We start from the raw sequence: 17,934 nt of genomic DNA, 5'->3' as shown, positions 1-17,934 counted from the left end.
TACGAAATGTAACTAAAGATTTATGTACTTAGGCACTAGGTATGTAAAGTTCTAGCATGCTGATAATCTCGGTATGTTTATTTATTGATTGTAGCTTTGAAAACAGCATTTCACAATACAAACAACGATTTAGAAACGGAAAATGCCTACACGAGCTCCTATTTGCGACTTTGCTAAGTAAATACGGATGATTAGGTAAGTATATCTATCGATACGAAACGGGAACATTGATTTAACTAAAGGTTATCACTCGCGATGTAAATACGTACACAAGTCATGGCTAAGCAAGTAGTTGTCGTTTATAAGCAGTTATAATTATACGAATAACCAAGAAGGTCCGCTAAAAGTAAAAATGTTAAAGTTCCCGGTTTACGTTTATTTGTTTTGCCTTTCAATTGAAGCGGTTACTTCGGTATCCCGAAAGTCGTTCCTTATGGACGATAGATATGTGTGCATAGTGAAGACATCATGTTTGGAGTGCCTGAAGTTGTCACATTGTTCGTGGTGCGAAACGGAAAACAAATGCTTCTCAAAGAAACTACCGAAATATGGAGACTTCTGTTCGAATAATACAATTGACCACATAGATTATAACAGTGAGTAACTTCAGGCGTAATTTTCACGACTTTAGTAACTAAATTCCCAACTTACTACTCACCTACCTAGTTCTAATAATATGAGCAATCAGCAACCTGGTACTTATAGTTTTTTTGCGCAATCACACGTACGTCATTTATTTACTTAGATAAAGTACTGTGCTACCTACATCATCTCATAAAAAGCGCTATTTATAAAGTTTGGAAGCGACTATACCTAACTGGTACAGACGAGTAGACAATGTTTAGATGTGGCGTTGGAGACACAAACATGTATTCACAAAGTCACTTTTTAATGAAATTAAAATGTAGAGTCAAACTGCAGGCTAAGCATAGTTACGATTTAGATAGGCTTAGATATTTGAGCAACTCTTGTAGGCACTATGAGTACTAGACAACTTATAAATATACCTATATACTTATATACTTCTGAATACATAAGTACTTGTAAAAATAAATTACACTGAGCCATAGAAAAATTGATCGTGCTCATCAGACTAAAATTTGTCCTGGATTGGAATACGAGTAGAACCCACGACGTCCGGTATATCAGTCAGGGCCACTTACCACTAGACTAACAGGCCTGGGACCTTGCATCACCTCTGTTTTCGAACTGCACGACGAAGAGAGGTGTTTCTCCTCCACGATTGCAAAAGTCTTATATTAGAGTTAGTAGACCTGGATTAAGAGGTGTATGAAGGATTGCAACGCATTTCCATACAATGACACAAAAACGCGGATGACGTAGCACAGCAGTTTAGGTTTAGTCAGTACGAGTTTCCTCCCCCGAGGGAGTGGGTGTCCTTGAGGACTTCCCCGCCTTAACAAAATAAAGGAGGCCTGGGTTAAGAGGTGGTCGGCAATTAGGCATTCAACTTAAACGATATATTTACAGTGAGTATCCAGGAGAATGCAGAGTGTTCGTGCAGAAAGGGCGAGGTGAATCAGAGGTGCTTCCCCCCCGGGGTGACGGAGGGCCCGGCCTGCTCCGGCCGGGGGACCTGCGTGTGTGGACAGTGTGTCTGCAACCCTGAATATGATCGCGAGTTTCCTACGAAGGTATGTAGCAATTCACTGGCCCTTATGAGGATATCTTCCTAAATTACCTTTACACAAACCTGTACAACCTATCCACATACAGACCGTATCAAACGTAGGTAAAACTGTGTTTGATCAACTTGTACTTAGCCTAGCCATGAGCTCCTAGGTTGACATTCTACTACATATAAAATAATATAAAAAATACGGATACTTAGGTATACATACAGGTGGGTGAATTTCCCGGACCCAAAAATTGCGTGGCATCGATGAAATCGGTACTAAAAAGCATTGTTATAATGTTTTAACATTTTTTTTTAGGTAGATGACATAAAAGCTATCTGTAGCACTAAATATTTTATTAATAGAATTAATAGGTTTTCCAAAAAAAAAGTTAAACCACATAATCTTTCATCGCCGTGTTTGTCCACACTTCACCTTGATGTACTAAATACATCATTGATCAAAAATGTATCGTTATTTGTATTAAAACTTAGTTTTATTTGATTCGTGAATAGTTAAAGTATTGTCTCGGAATACATTTATTCAAATACAACGTATGGTTAATAAAAAACCGTTTGTCCCAGAACTACCTTTCATCGCCATGTCCTAAACATATTTGAGAATATTGCATATTCTAACGTTTTGCGTCCCTCCCGTTGTGGGTTAAACGTTGCATATAAGTAACGTCGAAAGGCTCGACAAAGAATGACGTGTGTACGTGCCTGCGTTTTCGAGCTATAATTAAAAGTATTCGATTTTTTTGGTACTGGACATTTTTTCTTTCATCGCCGTGAATAGGTCTAACTTCTATTTCAATAAGTTTTTAATCTCGATTGAGCATTCAATACAATGCTATTTATATTTAGTTTATTTGTAAAGTGTTCATTACTGTGAATTATTATCAGTTTTTTAGTAAATTGAATTATATCCCTTGATTTTCATCGCCGTGCTCTCATTGCCGTGGTTTCCGTGGACAAAATTTGCTATGGTAATGAAAAAAAATACACGGGAATGAAAAAAACATCATCGCCGTGCCTTGTAAAACAGTTTCCTTTCATTGCCGTGGCCACGTGTTTCATTTCCGTGAACATTATCATCGCCACTGGACAGGGATGTATCTATTTATAGTTATATTATAAAAATAATATCATGTGTTACTGGATTTTTACATATTATATTCTATTATTATTGCGTATAAATTAATAGTTTTTATTTTTATTTCAATTATTAACTTTATCATTTAAATATTCTTGTACACTATAATAACATTTCATTGCCATGGACGCCTGTTTCATTGCCGTGCATGCATGATTCATCGCCGTGGCACGTAATTTTCAATCTTGTATATCTCGTTAGTTTTTTAAGTTATCTGCTAGATATTAAGCGAAACTGCATATCTGATCAAAAACTTGAGAAAACACTATTTTTTCTTGTTCTAAAGTTGAAGAATAAAAAATCCACGGAAATGAAGATTTTATTGGACCTGTTGAAATTCACCCAGGTACATCATGTAGATACAAAAAGAGTTACGCCGATAAACTTAACAGTTTGGCGAGTTTAAATGTAAAAGATATATTAAAGATATTGAAAATGAATAAATAAAGATAAAAAAAAATATTTTTTATAACGCAACAGTCCTAACACCCGACATTTCCAACGAAATATTCAAATACTTTCATCAGTCATAAAAGTTGTTACTTCTTACAGATGGTTATGGGCGAATATTGTGAATATGACAACTTCTCTTGCGATGGTCCTAAATGCAACGAAGGACCGTATTCCCTGAGTTCAGTGCAGACCCCAGTCGCTGACGTCGACGCTACGAAGAAGACCGAAGTTGAAATTCCTGCCTCATAACAGCTATATCACGTCTGACGTATACCTAATTAATATTATGCGACCTTGAGAAAGGCACAAATCTTGGGAAATATTGTAGTTCTACATAGATAGAGTTTTGATAGTTTATAATCCTGTTTAGTCATTTAAGTGTAGCAGAATTAAACAAAAACTGGATATTATTATTTTTATATATGTATATTGAATTAATAAATAATACTTTTTCTACTTACGTTTCTTTGTCACTGACTTAAAATTCATGAATAAGCTCGGCAGAACGAAGTATCAGCTTGCACTTCGATATTTTCTTAATTAAATGCCTTTAAGGTACAAACTTGATGAAACTTGTATGTTTTACGCAAATTGTCACTTCAAATTTCTGCGCCTAAAGTACCATTAGTTCAAATCAGGACAATCTAGACTAAAACTACATATAAAGATACCTTCTCTAGTCATTATTTAATAGCTGTAGTTATTGTTTAGATTGAGTAATAAGAAGAAGTGGAAGGAATAGCTCCGAGTTGAAAAATTCTTTTGGTGTTATATAGCCCAATTACTGAGGAAAGTTTTGATATAGGTACTAACTACACCATATTATAACGCTATGATTAATAGAAGCAGAGCAGTAATGAAATATGTTACAAAAAACGGGGAGAAGTGGCATGAACTCTAAAACTATTCATCCGACTTTATAAATTTCTAATTTTATCTACGACGGACGAAGTAACACTCACATTTTGGTTTATAATTTGTAGTTTCTTATCGTATTATCGCCAAATTTTCAAAAACATGACCTTTACATTGAACTTACCGACAAAAACTCAAAATTTTTGCTGACATTAATTTTTAGCTACTAGGATATGATTCTCTATAATTCAATCCACTCATCTAAAACCGTTAGAAGAGGCACTACAGCATGAACTACTCGAAAAACTATTATTAAACCTATCTATCTACTGCGCTAGCTCGTTGAGATTTCAGTGTAAAATGAAAAGTTCTTAGAATTTCTTTATAGACAGCTATGCTTAGTTATGTTATGAAGAATTCTCGCCGGATGATTGTGCGCTGAGCAATGAGGTTTTCAGGAGAATCGTTGGAGCGAAGAAGCCGCGGCTCAATTAAGAAATTGATATGAGGCGGGCGTCTGTCGCGGATGGCTCATCGCGCTCAAGTACCGACCGTTATGGTTACGCGAAATTAGATTTCAACGAGTCTATTTTCTTCCTACCTTTTATTTCCTCAATATTTATTGAACTGCCAGAGATGTCGAAGGTTTACTAGTTATTGGTACGATTTTAATTAAAACGCATAGATCTATAAGTTTATTAGGTAGATAATGGAAACACAATGGATTTTGCCTTGTCTTGTGATAACATGTGATAAGAGGTTTGTGCAACCATGACTGATTAACTTTGTTTTTTTATGCCAACTAAAAAGTGAATATAGTTCTAAGCAACGACGGATTAGGTATGCCGTAATTGTGCAGATACATAACTAATTAACTTAAATCATGCATTGGAAATTCAATGCAATAAAAATTGAAAATAATTTTATGGTTAGTAGTAGTACACACATATACAATTAATATTGTTTAAGAAGCGGCAAGACATATGAGCGGAACTTCCTCTATACGTAGTTTAGACTCACATAAGGTCTAAACGATGAATATTGAGACATGCTGTTACAGTGGAGTCCTACTTAACAAAATAAAAACGTCAGCGGAGGGTAACCGAATTTGTGTTCAATAATTGTGGTGAAATGCGGCCCTCGCGGCGCTCCGAGCGAGATTCGATTATGGAAGGAGCTCGTAATTGTTTTACTGTCGATCACCATCATACAAGACGCTGCCTCGATGTTAAAGTAAATGATACTGTTTCTGATTACATTATAAACAATTAATTTTAAAATTAAATACGTATCGAAATAAAATGACAAATAAGCTTTAGATACTTAATTTCCGAACAGGCAGGAGTTGTTAAATCCAACGCGTGAAGATGATTTTCCTGAAACTGTCATGACAAGACCACATTACTCTAAAGCACGCAGCCTACTACTCGTGCCCGCTTAACTCTTGCATCCCGTTTAGCATTTATTTTTTAAACATGTACTTCAGAAAATTACTAAATATTATTTTTTTTGCTATTTAAACCTTAACTAACCATAAAATTGTACTAAATCTAATGTAGCTAGGCAAAAAAAAAATCTAAATAGAAGCGCTACCGCCTACAGATTGCAACGGCTACTTCGTAGTCTACGGCGTAGCGCGTAGCAAGGTTTTGTGAAATACGAATTTTATTCGTTTCCACTCCAGTTATTTTACAAAGTATCATAGATATCCAGCAAAACCTGAATAGGTTAAATGTCTGGAAACGAATTTACTATTGAATAATTCGAGCGGAAACGTGACTGGACTTATGAACTGGGAATAAGATGTCAATGGAAGCGGACGGTAGATATATATCGCACAATAGGAGCCGAGATCACACATAATAATACGGCATTGGTATTCTGGAGTGGGGAAGAATGCGCGTTCCGACGACGAGGCGGCGACTGCTCGGCGTGCCGGGCTCGGCGGCACCAGCAAACGGCCGGGAGCCCGCGCCCCGCACCCGCCACCCAACACCCTGGCCTGGCTTCCTAATTGTTTTCCATAAGTATCTCCTTTTAATCAGTTCAGTTATTAATATTTAAGTAGGTTTAGTACTGAACAGAATGGTAGGTTCTTATGTAAATACGACAATACGGATAGGTACATTAGGTATCATAAAAATTTAAACAATAAAAGTATTGTTCGTTCTTAAGTGAAATGCATAGCTATAATTATTAGTCCATGAAACATACAAATGTTGCAAAACAAATATTTGCAATTAAGTTAACATTTTAAAACCAATAGCCACCTTTGCTCTAACGATGTTTAAGTTTTTTCTTACAAAGCTTGGCAGGTTACCGTTTGTCCACACTCTTATCTGCCTGATAGTTAGATATCTGACCTGCACTTTACATTTGCATAGTAACGACATGGTAACGGCAGAACCTTTATAGGTTACCTGCCTACCTGTAATACCTATTATTATACAGATACTTGAAAGAAGAGTGAACTCCAATCCTTTGATGAAACTGAAGAGTAACAATTACCGGGTCTCCCTGAGTAATCACCTCTCGTGATTCCCTCATAATCATATTAAAGTGTCACCTGAGGAGTCTGTAGGACGAACGAGTGTCAATCTCGGCACAATTCTAAGGAATATTTGGAACGGCGGGATGAACCTTGAATATTCATGTGGCCGCACTCCTAGTCTTGAGCGTCGACGAGTGAACGAGGTCTCTTTCACCAATTCCGCATCATTTAAATTATTTATAACGTGCCGTGTGCGGGCGAGCCTCGCGGCTTTCTAACTCTGTCAGCAGACAAATATGTACGGAAATATTCTTTATCCTGAATCTTTGTTGCGTAACATGTTAGTTGTATAATTTCGACGTTTAGTATTTGCTTAGCTATTTTATAAAGATAACCTACGGCTGGTAACCATTTCTAAAATCATACGAAAAAATTTTCTTAACAAGTGGCAGTGACTTTTTTCGCTTGGAAAAATGACTCGAGTAGGGATACACAAATATAATGTTTTTGAAAATAGCGACTTATCATTCAAGCGTGTTTTATTTTAAAAGGGAAAGACATCAAAATCTTAGATAGTTAAGGATGTGAACTTTTTACACAGATCGTAGACAGTGATTGAAGAAGCTCGCGTATCGAGTGGAGATCAGACCCCCATCGGTCTGTGCACTAGATAAAAACTGTTTCAGTTTAAGAAACTGATCTGATCAGAAATCAAGTAAACGTATCATACTAAATAACTAAGCTATATGTATTAAAAAACCAGTCCGGCCAATTCAGAGATGTAGTGTAAAATGACCAATGATCAAAAAACATATTTGTGTTTTTTTTTTAAATGAAATAAATTTAATCGATGGTTTTCATTAATTCCAATTACTAGATAGCATTACAACTAGGTCTATCTCAAAATTACTTTGTTAGTTAAGGAAAAAATGCCAAAATTCAGGTTTATATTTGTCGTCGATGCTGCGCATAAGATATATATTTTGACGTTATAGGCAGACTTAAATGATTTTCAATTTCCTTTGTAGCACGTCGTGCAATACACTTACATGTCCTTCATTGATCGGACAGGGTTTTTCATACATACTGCAGGTATATTTTGACTGCAAAAAGTTCCAAACCAAAACTCTATAAAAGTCACACCATGTAACAGGTGCCTTAAGGGTTTGTTATTTAAGTAGGAGTTACACAAAACTAAGTTTAGTTAAGTATATGTATTGAATTTTGGTTAATTTATGAGTAAATTCTATTGCAATATTAAATTAAACGTATGTAGATGACTATGATACAAAAAAGGTTTGTGTTCAGTTCAACAAGCCTTAGCATGCATTCCATTTCGATTTAAGCTACGCGCAATTAAAGACACAAATTGCTATTTGCCTTTGAAAAAAAATACTCTAACTTTAACATCAATGAAGCCCAACATGTTCTGAAACTTTAATAGGCCTATTTTTGGATTTGTAAAAACTGAGTTTATTTGAAAGAAGAGTTAAAAGTCGAACGGTACTTAGAGGGAACGTTCAGCTGACACAATGAAGTGGAGTGGAGGGTGGCCGACCGCGCGACGCGGCCGCCGCGGACACGCGCCCAGCGCAAGGAGGGCGCGGACAGCGGGCCAACTGGCAGAAAGTAATTACTAGAACCAGAACCTACACTAATCATGATAATAGAAGTAAGTATCCACAATTAGAAAGAAATAAATCATTAATTCACGGTTATGATGCATATAATAAGACACAAAACAGACAATGTAGATGCAAATAAAAAAAAAAAACAGCTTAGGTACCGTGCATTTTTTGGGTGTGAAAGACACTAGTCTATCGGAATAAAAATATAGAATAATGTTCTTTGGGCAATTGTTTACAGAAAAATATCAAAAATTCGCTACTAAAAACTTTCTTTAGCTTGTTCTTTTTCTTTGCGATTAAAGTACTCATCAAAAACAAATTAAAGGAATCCTATCGCTCCAGCATCTAATCAGCTCCATGTTATTTTATAATATAACATTGCATTGTCAAGCTATTCATTTACGTAGGTATCAGATACCGCAAAGGAAGTCAAATATCCTGGAACAAGCACAGAATATAGACTAAGGGACAGAACATAAAGCTTCTTCATGCACGACTATCATCTGTCAATTTATAATGAATGAACTTCTAACATCACCTGCATTCTTTTTTCCACGGTGAAATCAAGTTACATATCTAAGCGAAAAGTAACCTGAAACTAACAGACAATTTAAAAATCCATTTTACTTTTATGATTTCGCAATTTTGCTAAGCACCGTTCACGCAACATTGGTTTTGTGCCCGAATTATTTTGGGTTTCTTACCAGTAACTAAAAGCTTTTTTTTTAAATTTCACCATGTATTGCGATAATAGGTAATTGTGCAATAGCTAAATAACATACGAAGGTTACTTTGTTACTAGGCAATGACAAATACTTACTAGGCATGATAAGTCTATGTTCCTTAAGAAACGGTCAAATCAGGTCGGTTACGAGTGTTTTCAGTATGATGTACAAAAATGCATCATACTGAAAATATTCTACAAAAACCACTACAGAATGAACTCGCTCACAGTTTCTTCATTATGGATATGCTAAATCGCTAATCGCGTGTATTAGAGACACGTTCGGCGCGACTCCGAGCGAAAGCCTTCACGCTCGCATCCGCTCCCTCCCCGCGCATTCCGCCGTCCGCGCCCGTCCTCTCGACCACAAGAGTGCTGGCTGCGGGCGTTGAGTCAGCCGGAGGCCGTCGCGCAGCTGACATCGCACCGTCCTATGCAACAATATACGATCCTCTCTTAACTAAACTTTTTACAAGTGTCTGCAAGGTTCAACCATGGATGTCGAGGAGTTTCGCGTTCGAGGCAAGGAGATGGTGGACTACATCTGCACTTATATGAATACGCTGCCTACTCGGCGCGTGATTCCTGACGTGGAGCCGGGGTACCTTCGCAAAGAGCTGCCGGCGGAGGCCCCGCAGCAGCCAGAGAACTGGGACGATGTCATGAGCGACGTGGAGAAGAAGATCATGCCCGGGGTGACGCACTGGCAGCACCCGCGGTTCCACGCGTACTTCCCGGCCGGAAACGGGTACCCCTCGATCCTCGGGGATATGCTGTCTGCTGGTATCGGCTGCATTGGATTCTCTTGGGTAAATACACTAATTTTGTCATAATAAAAAGTAAAAGTCCTAATACTCCTACTACTTTCAACAATCGAAAAGTTTGAAAATCCGCTAAAGTTTGTAGAAGCTTTGAATTCTAATTTCTAAAGGCAAGTTCTCAAAGGGATATTTGAAATATTAACTTTAAGAATTTATCTAAAAATAACATTTCTATTTCGTATGAACACGATTACCTACTGAATGAATCACTGAATTTCATTCAAAACTCTTTGACAGAGTAAGGATTAAAGTCAGAAGTGAATTTAAGTCAACAGTCCAAACGATATACCTACTTGTCCGTTATTTGGTCCATAAAAATAATATTTTATTTTTAGAATGTGAATTGTGGTCCATAATTAATTTCCCAAGTTCAGAGTTAAAAATTGCAAAACCAAAGGGTTAGCGAAACCGCACTTAACAATGCCATACTTTCTTTTTCAACTTCAATGCTGTAAAACATCGATATCATTCTTTGATAAATCATGATATCGTTGTATCTCTAATGAAAACGATCTAGGCAAGTCAGTATAAGACTAGCTATCGTATTAACGTAATCGACGAACTTAATTGGTGTAAAGAGACATGATGGATCGACAGTAAACAGAATGGTATCGCTTAAGCTGAAAAAAAGAAAACCTCTTAATATTTCGTTCGGTAATGTCAAAAAGCGACGAAATTAACTGTAATTTAACAGCTTACCAAACATTCGCTTTTAATAATGGAGCATAATTAAGTTATAACCGTTTCAATTAATTTCTTTGAATGAAAATCGCCCTCAGAATTATTTTTCAAAATGTCGGTAGCTCTACATTTTAAATGGACATTTTCAAATAGCATTACAGCATTACGGAGGAAAACCTTAAAATTATAATGACGTTTTTAATCATAAAACTTACTTTGTACTCGTCGTAAAGTTTAATTAAATAGCAATCAACCTCTTTTAAATACAATAATTATTTGAATAGTCAATAAATAAATGAACTTTTATAACACTTTGTTTCTGCCTAGTACTTAGTAACGCGTACAAAGAACGCGAAGACACCGATTGCAACAGTATTGATTGCCATGTAATTGGTGTTTTAAATAACTTATGTTGTTGCGAGCCTTTTTTTAGCTCGCCTGTACAACAAATTTTAATGTCTTTTATATTTATTTACATAAAACTTCTTGATGTCTATAAAATGTATTGGTCAAAATAAGGTATTGTTAGACTTAGTGCAATAACTCTGTAAGTGGTCATATTAAACAGAGTTTTTGTGCCCGTCAGCGACGTCAAAAGCCAAAATTTTCTAAACTATCTCAATATTGCCAGGAATATTTTTTTACAAAAATTACGTCTATAAACGTTTTAAATGACGTTAAAGTACATTTTACTTGGCATCCTTAAATGCATATAAACCAGTCTCTACATTTCAATTTGATCAAGAATCAGTTGAGTGTGGTGGTTAGCATTAAAAATATAATAATTAAAAAATTTGGATTCGACAAACACAAAGGTATTTGTCGAATTCGGCAATCAAATATTTCGACAAACCAAATATTTTCTTTTCAATTTTCTTCCGTCGATGAAGAAGTCACCTTTCTATACAAGTAATATTCTATAAAAACGATAAAATGTATGGAAATAAATTTCGACATAGAATGCCATTTTCATACCTTTGAGAGTTTCCCATTACCTCAGGATTGCCAACATGCAAAAATTTCAGATGTGCAATATCTATACAGGAAGATGGTTAGGCGAGTTTTTTTGGGTTCCGTATATAATGGGTAAGAACGGTACCCTATTACTCAGGGTCTAACATCTGTAAGTCCACGCTGACAGACGATCGCTGATTTTTTCACAGATGATTTAAGATGTCAAGTTAAATCTTATCTATAAAGGCTATAACAACAAATACTAGTTATAACATTTTTAAGAATAAAATCACACAACCAACTTCAAATGAAAATCAACGGAGCGCAACCTTGATGATTTTTTATGGGACCAAACACCAGCTATCTAACGTTAAATGATAAAAAGAGGGTGCATCCAGACCGAAGTTCTAAAGTAAGAAATAGCAAAAAAGAAGTACAGACGAATACAGAACCTCATCAATCGATTTTTAGAGTCATATTTTTCAGTTTTTGGATAAAGAAAATAAGGATCGAAGTTAAACAACAGTTGTTAGGTACGCTCATAAGCAGTTGATGTATTAAACATAATAATATCTGTACACTCAACTGTTTCTTTTAGCCTATCTTTAAGGAACCCTCAATTTTGCGTTTCCGACTAGAACTTGACCTGTTTATTTATATCTACAAAGCACTAGGTACCTATTATAAGGCAAGTAGGCATGTTACAAGTTATCGATTAAGTTGTTGCACAATGGGGTGCTTTATCACAATCAGCGATAGTTTAAGTGCCTGTTATTATAAACGAAAATAATAGCAGTTAGGTTTAACTACAGAACAAAGTCGTATTAGAGATAGGTAAAAATTCGATGGTTAATATGGTTATAATAGTTTATCGTCTTTTCTGATATGCGTCTTGGGTTAGCCAGCATGCAAGAATTATTATAATAAACCTGAACTATTTACTCACAAAAACTTTTATAAAGGTAGGTACATAAAGTTACAAGTGTGGAAATACCTGAGAAGATGTATGGAAAGATCATGGTTTGAATTAAAAGCAAAATTTTGTGGACGTTGCATTGACTTACAATTATACGACTCTGTTCTCATTAAACATTAATTACATTTAAAACATAAAAAGTGATGATATAACTCACTTACTTATTTATATTTCATTTACGAGAACGAACTTCTTTTGAGCCCAGAAAATACAGTGATACCTGACGATAATATTAAACAAAGTATATAGTTACCACGGTTAATTCATAATCAAATTGAAAAACTATTTTGTTTCTGGAAATATTGGCGTATCTATTTATACACCAATCTTTGACCGTTACTTATCTATAATATTGTTGACAGGCTGCAAGCCCAGCGTGTACTGAATTGGAGGTCATAATGCTGGACTGGATGGGTATGTACTTTAGTATGAACTTTGCATTCTTTCGACCTGGTGTAATCGAACTCCGGACTTTTCGGAAGCCGCACGAAAGTTTGAACAACCTGTAGGCTCGATATTTTAAGGACACTACGGAGTAGGTGGAGCTCGTTGATAGAAACCTGAAAGTATTTTTTTCCAAAAATGTACCAGATATTTATGTACTCTCTACGTTTCCCAAGTCGCATCATATGGATTATATACTTGTTACTTTTTGGTGTTAGTGGTATTTGCAGTTCCAATAATAAATAAAAAGAACAATGGAATTGACTCATCACTAATTTATTGATTAATCGTTACACACAAAAAATCTAAGTTGTATAATTTCAGGTAAGGCCATTGGCTTACCACCCAGCTTTTTAACGCTTGAAGAGGGAAGCAAAGGTGGCGGTGTCATAGAGGTACAATAAAATTCATTTAAGCTCCGAATACGCGTTTCATGAAACTTATTATAAATGTTTTATAGGGTTCTGCTAGCGAGTGCGTGCTTGTCTCAATGCTGGCTGCAAGGGCCAGTGGCATTAAGAGGTTAAAGCATCAATTCCCCAACGTAGACGAAGGTCTCTTGCTCTCCAAATTGATCGCCTACTGCTCCAAAGAGGCGCACTCTTGCGTCGAGAAGGCGGCTATGATCAGCTTTGTGAAGCTCCGCATCTTGCAACCTGACTCCAATGGCGCTCTTCAGGGTGAAACTTTAAGACAGGTGAGTAGGATTATCCACAATTAGGTTCAAATTGTTTCCTTTATCTCCATATTTGACGACCTCCGTGGTCGAGTGGCGTACGCACCGGTTTCAAGGTGTCGCTAACTCTGAGGTCCCGGGTTCGATCCCCGGTCGGGTCAATGTAAAAAATCATATTTCTACATTGTCTCGGGTCTGGGTGTTTGTGGTACCTTCGTTGTATCTGAATTCCATAACACAAGTGCTTCAGCAACTTACTTTGGGTTCAGAACAATGTATGTGATGTTGTCCGCATTTATTTATTATTTATTATATTTAACATACATGTTTTCATGACGAATATGCATTCTTGAATAAAAATCCGGAGTATTCGAGACTCATATTTCACTAAAACTTAAATAGAATTGAGGTGTATTGTTCTTTAAAATAAATTAGGGCATGTTATGGAGTGCTGGCTCGGTTGGATTGGGAGCAGATAGGGCGGGCGGTAATTGAAGAAACAAGATGGCACCGAGCGCACGCCGAGACAGGTCCCGCGTTTAATGACTCGCCCGTAGATGCCGGAAATACGTAGCGAGCCGAGCGGTAATGGAGCCACATTGTGTGCCACTTTCTATGCCGCAAATATTGAAATTTCACGATACTACCCTCTTATGAAAGGCCTCTATAATTGCGAACTTTATAAAACCATTCGGGATCTATTTGAATGCATTTTAGTTCCTATCCAATATTTTGAAGTTCTATACTTTTTTGCTGCTTCATTAATGAACCTTTATTTTCGTAGGCTATGGAGGAGGACGTAGAAGCCGGCCGGGTTCCATTCTTCGTATCTATAACTCTGGGAACAACTTCGTGCTGCTCCTTTGACAACCTTGAGGATATTGGACCTGTCGTTCGAAAATTCCCAAGCGTGTGGCTTCACGTAGACGCAGCTTACGCTGGCAGCTCTTTCCTCTGCCCTGAGCATAAGTACCATCTCGCTGGGATAGAGTATGCTGATTCCTTTAATACCAATCCCAATAAACTTATGCTGACCGCCTTCGATTGTTCTCTTCTGTGGGTTACTAACCGCTATCTATTGACGTCAGCCCTCGTCGTCGACCCACTTTACTTACAGCACTGCTTTGACCACACAGCCATCGATTATAGGCACTGGGGTGTGCCATTGAGCCGCCGCTTCCGATCGCTCAAGCTATGGTTTATGTTACGAAGCTACGGTATCAGTGGCCTACAGAAATATGTGAGGCGTCATTGCGAACTAGCAAGATACTTCGAACAACTCGTCAAGAAAGATGATAGATTCTTAGTCTGCAATCAAGTTAAGGTAAGACATATCGATCTGTTCGAGTTGATAATATTAGAAATTAATGTCGCCGGCTGGTCGGGGCAAAGGGAGGACAAGGTGAGTTCAAACAAATCGTTGCACTACTATATTTTACATTTGTTCGTTAACAAAGTCTTCGATTTTTATAATTTCATCCGGATAAAAATTGTTACGGTAAGGAATACGTGTAGTGGTAACCGTAAATAAAGAAGCACAACATTCTTCGCGAAACTTATGTGAAAAATGTACCTACTCTTATACATGCTACATTTAAGATTGTATTATACTTTATTAAAGCCTGCGCTTTTCAGCTGGGCTTGGTGTGTTTCCGCCTGGTGGGAAATCCCGAAGACCCTGTAGAGGAGATAGACGAGCTGAACAAGAAGCTGTTGACTAACATCAACGCGTCCGGCAAGCTGCACATGGTGCCCGCTTCTGTCGCCGACCGGTTCGTCATTCGCTTCTGTGTTGTTTCGCAACACGCCAACCGTGATGACATAGGTGAGGATATCTTCAGCTCGATTTTAACATTGCCAAGGGCTACATGAAACGTGTTTGGGAAAAGGCGAGGTTTAAATACTACTGAAAATATTAGGAAACGGATACGGTTTATCGTAAAGTACGGAACCTTTCGACTTGTTAAGATTCCACATACGTACCTAATCGGTCCAATGTAGTCACATCGGTAATTTTTATAATTTAAATATTTTATTTGTTTTTTGACCATTTGACAACTGAAACAGGGATTAAAATGGATAAAAACTAGTTAGGTATCATTGAATAGGTAGTACATAGTTTGGTGTGTAGGAACTAAATACAATGAATTAGATTTCAAAAGATGATAAATGTGATAAAATTGCTGAAAACAGTAGGTAAAGGATTCGGATCGTTCATATTATAGCGGTAAGCACATAACCATGAAAAGAGGTGGAAACAATGGATCTATACCGCGGTAGGTAGGAGACACACTAACACGTGGGAACGCTTACACGATCTCGTTGATAACGTCTATCAAAGGAATCTATTAATAGACTAGCAACCTAAGTAGGTATCTGCATAAAGATGTAAGTTATGGCTTTTAGGTTTTTAAATTCATGAGCATATTTACCTCCTCCTTATTACTTGTTCAGAATTTCTCCTAAATATAAAGTAATTCATTGGTCTAGGTGTTGCTCTTGTATTTTCCCGCATTCGTTTAATTGATAAAACAAATATCGTATTTTGTGAAAAAGTTTAATTACGGTTTCCTCTCTCTTTTTAGAAACAGCATGGGATATCATCACCGACTTCGCTACCGAGCTTCTGGAAGGACCTGACAAGGAACGGGTATGATGTTTTATTTAAGATTGCTTAAGCAAGAGTACCTACTACCCTACCTAGGCATAGTTTTAGTGCCTATAGTCACCTGACTACAACTTTAACTTCTGAAACCTTTTTTGGTGCATATCCTAGTTACATTCGACTATTTTTAAGGTAACTAATACAACTGCATTTGGTAATATGATAATAACATTCACACTCAGGATTTGAACGAGGAACGTGCTCGTCGCCACAAGGCGGCGCTGGCGCACAAGCGCTCGTTCTTCGTGCGCATGGTGAGCGACCCGAAGATCTACAACCCTGCCATCAACAAGACACCGCCGCCGGTGGCCACCACCCCTGGATCCCCGCCGGCCATGGTCGCACCCACTACGCCGGACTCGCCTGACTACGACAAGCTCCAACCTTCTACCCCGTGAGTTTATGTTACATACATTAGTCAGTTTACAATACTTTCCTACTAGGGACGTCAATAGTACGAAAGGAACAACGATGTTAGGCAAAAAAAGGGATTTTGTTTTTGGTCAAATAGCAATTCCACTTTTTGGCTTTATATAATGTGCAGAAATGAACTAAATAAAAATTTACTCATATACGATCTATAAATCAGCTTAATCATATATCAACGCAGAGCAGGAAAGCGTTCACATTTCCGTAAATATATTATTTTTAAGACAATTTTATTTACATTTTACAGGAAGCAATCATCTTGGATCAGCTGGCCGCTCGGCTTCTTTTTCCAGAGCGTGGATAATGACGGCAACGACCTGCCACTTAGGTAACAATTACGAGTCACTGCAACTTTGTATGAGAGAGAGATTAGAAGCCCTTCAACGCTTTACTGTTTAACATCGCTCTGTTTATACTTCATTAAACGACGGGACTTACCGGTTAATGGTTTAAAAACCTATTGAACAGGGCAAAAAATAGTATACCCTTAAAATGAATTATATCTTATCAAATCTACACAGTTCCTGCAATGGGCAATTCAGTGTCCCTTGGTCTGGTATCAGCTGAGCCAACCAACCTGGAGAGCATTAGCATAGTAGCTGTTCGGTGGTTATCGCAGGAGAGAAGTTCGTGGTTACTATAAAGGCTGGTATATACTTCAAAGCGGAAATGATTCCAACTAGCTGGCGCAGCTGTCCCTAAAATAGCCTTTATCCCCCCATTCATGAAAGTTTGTTCATATTGTGATAATGCCAACCTATAAATTTTGCACTTTCTGAAATAAAATAAAAATGGCTCCCTGTACTTAAGAGTTTGTCGCCGAGGTCAAAGTACGAGGTTAAATGTTCCCATTCATGTAATCTGGTCCATGTAAAGGGGATCGAAACCACGACACCCGTACAACGGGTCATCATGACCACTGGGCTAGGAAGTGGTAATATGCATACACTGTAATGTTAATCATGTTTGTTCCCCAGATTCCGTCACCTGGACACGATGGTCCGGCTGAAGAGCCCAGGCACGAGCCGGCGCGGCTCCTCGCCTTGTGCCTCTCCCGAGCACCGCGCGCCCTCACCCCACCATTGACTGACCTCAACCAGTAGACAACACCCGCATTACTATCACTTATCGCAGAAATAAATCATACCTACTTATGTGAGCATTCAATATGTGTTTCATTTTTCTTTTGTTTTTGTATTGACTTAGGGAGGGAGTAAAAAAACGCCATGGATTGGGCTTTGGTAATGTCAAATTTGAGAATAGAAAGAGATGAGAACTCAATTTCGAGAATTTTCGTAGTAAAAGGTAACTTTGTCTCGCCTTGTGTACAGAGAATTTGATAAGT

General features: G+C 37.4%; 2 protein-coding genes across 2 annotated transcripts; both read left to right on the top strand.

Annotated features, from left to right (window-relative positions):
• Positions 1-26: 26 nt before the first annotated feature.
• On the top strand, positions 27-3,705 carry LOC113504429 (integrin beta-8-like). Its single transcript, XM_026886702.1, has 3 exons — positions 27-596; positions 1,492-1,655; positions 3,345-3,705. The coding sequence occupies exons 1-3, from the start codon at positions 353-355 to the stop codon at positions 3,492-3,494; spliced, it is 558 nt and encodes a 185-aa protein (XP_026742503.1). The 5' UTR covers positions 27-352; the 3' UTR covers positions 3,495-3,705.
• A 5,449-nt stretch (positions 3,706-9,154) lies between these two features.
• On the top strand, positions 9,155-17,752 carry LOC113504421 (tyrosine decarboxylase). Its single transcript, XM_026886691.1, has 10 exons — positions 9,155-9,752; positions 12,738-12,789; positions 13,144-13,214; positions 13,280-13,516; positions 14,280-14,819; positions 15,131-15,320; positions 16,081-16,145; positions 16,343-16,554; positions 16,837-16,917; positions 17,567-17,752. Exons 1-10 carry the CDS (start codon positions 9,438-9,440, stop codon positions 17,673-17,675), a joined length of 1,872 nt encoding a protein of 623 aa, XP_026742492.1. The 5' UTR covers positions 9,155-9,437; the 3' UTR covers positions 17,676-17,752.
• The last annotated feature ends 182 nt before the right edge of the window (positions 17,753-17,934 follow it).

This window comes from Trichoplusia ni, chromosome 22 (assembly GCF_003590095.1).
Source record: "Trichoplusia ni isolate ovarian cell line Hi5 chromosome 22, tn1, whole genome shotgun sequence".
In the NCBI taxonomy this organism is placed as follows: Eukaryota; Metazoa; Arthropoda; class Insecta; order Lepidoptera; family Noctuidae; genus Trichoplusia; species Trichoplusia ni.
The sequence above is the reverse complement of the archived record's forward strand: the minus strand, read 5'-3'. Positions and strand labels throughout refer to the sequence as shown.

Coding starts and splice junctions, on each gene's coding strand:
- LOC113504429 (XM_026886702.1), top strand. CDS start 353: ATGTTAAAGTTCCCGGTTTACGTTTATTTGTTTTGCCTTTCAATTGAA. Junction 597..1,491: donor TGACCACATAGATTATAACA/GTGAGTAACTTC, acceptor ATATATTTACAG/TGAGTATCCAGGAGAATGCA. Junction 1,656..3,344: donor ATCGCGAGTTTCCTACGAAG/GTATGTAGCAAT, acceptor TACTTCTTACAG/ATGGTTATGGGCGAATATTG.
- LOC113504421 (XM_026886691.1), top strand. CDS start 9,438: ATGGATGTCGAGGAGTTTCGCGTTCGAGGCAAGGAGATGGTGGACTAC. Junction 16,146..16,342: donor AAGGACCTGACAAGGAACGG/GTATGATGTTTT, acceptor ATTCACACTCAG/GATTTGAACGAGGAACGTGC. Junction 16,555..16,836: donor AAGCTCCAACCTTCTACCCC/GTGAGTTTATGT, acceptor TACATTTTACAG/GAAGCAATCATCTTGGATCA.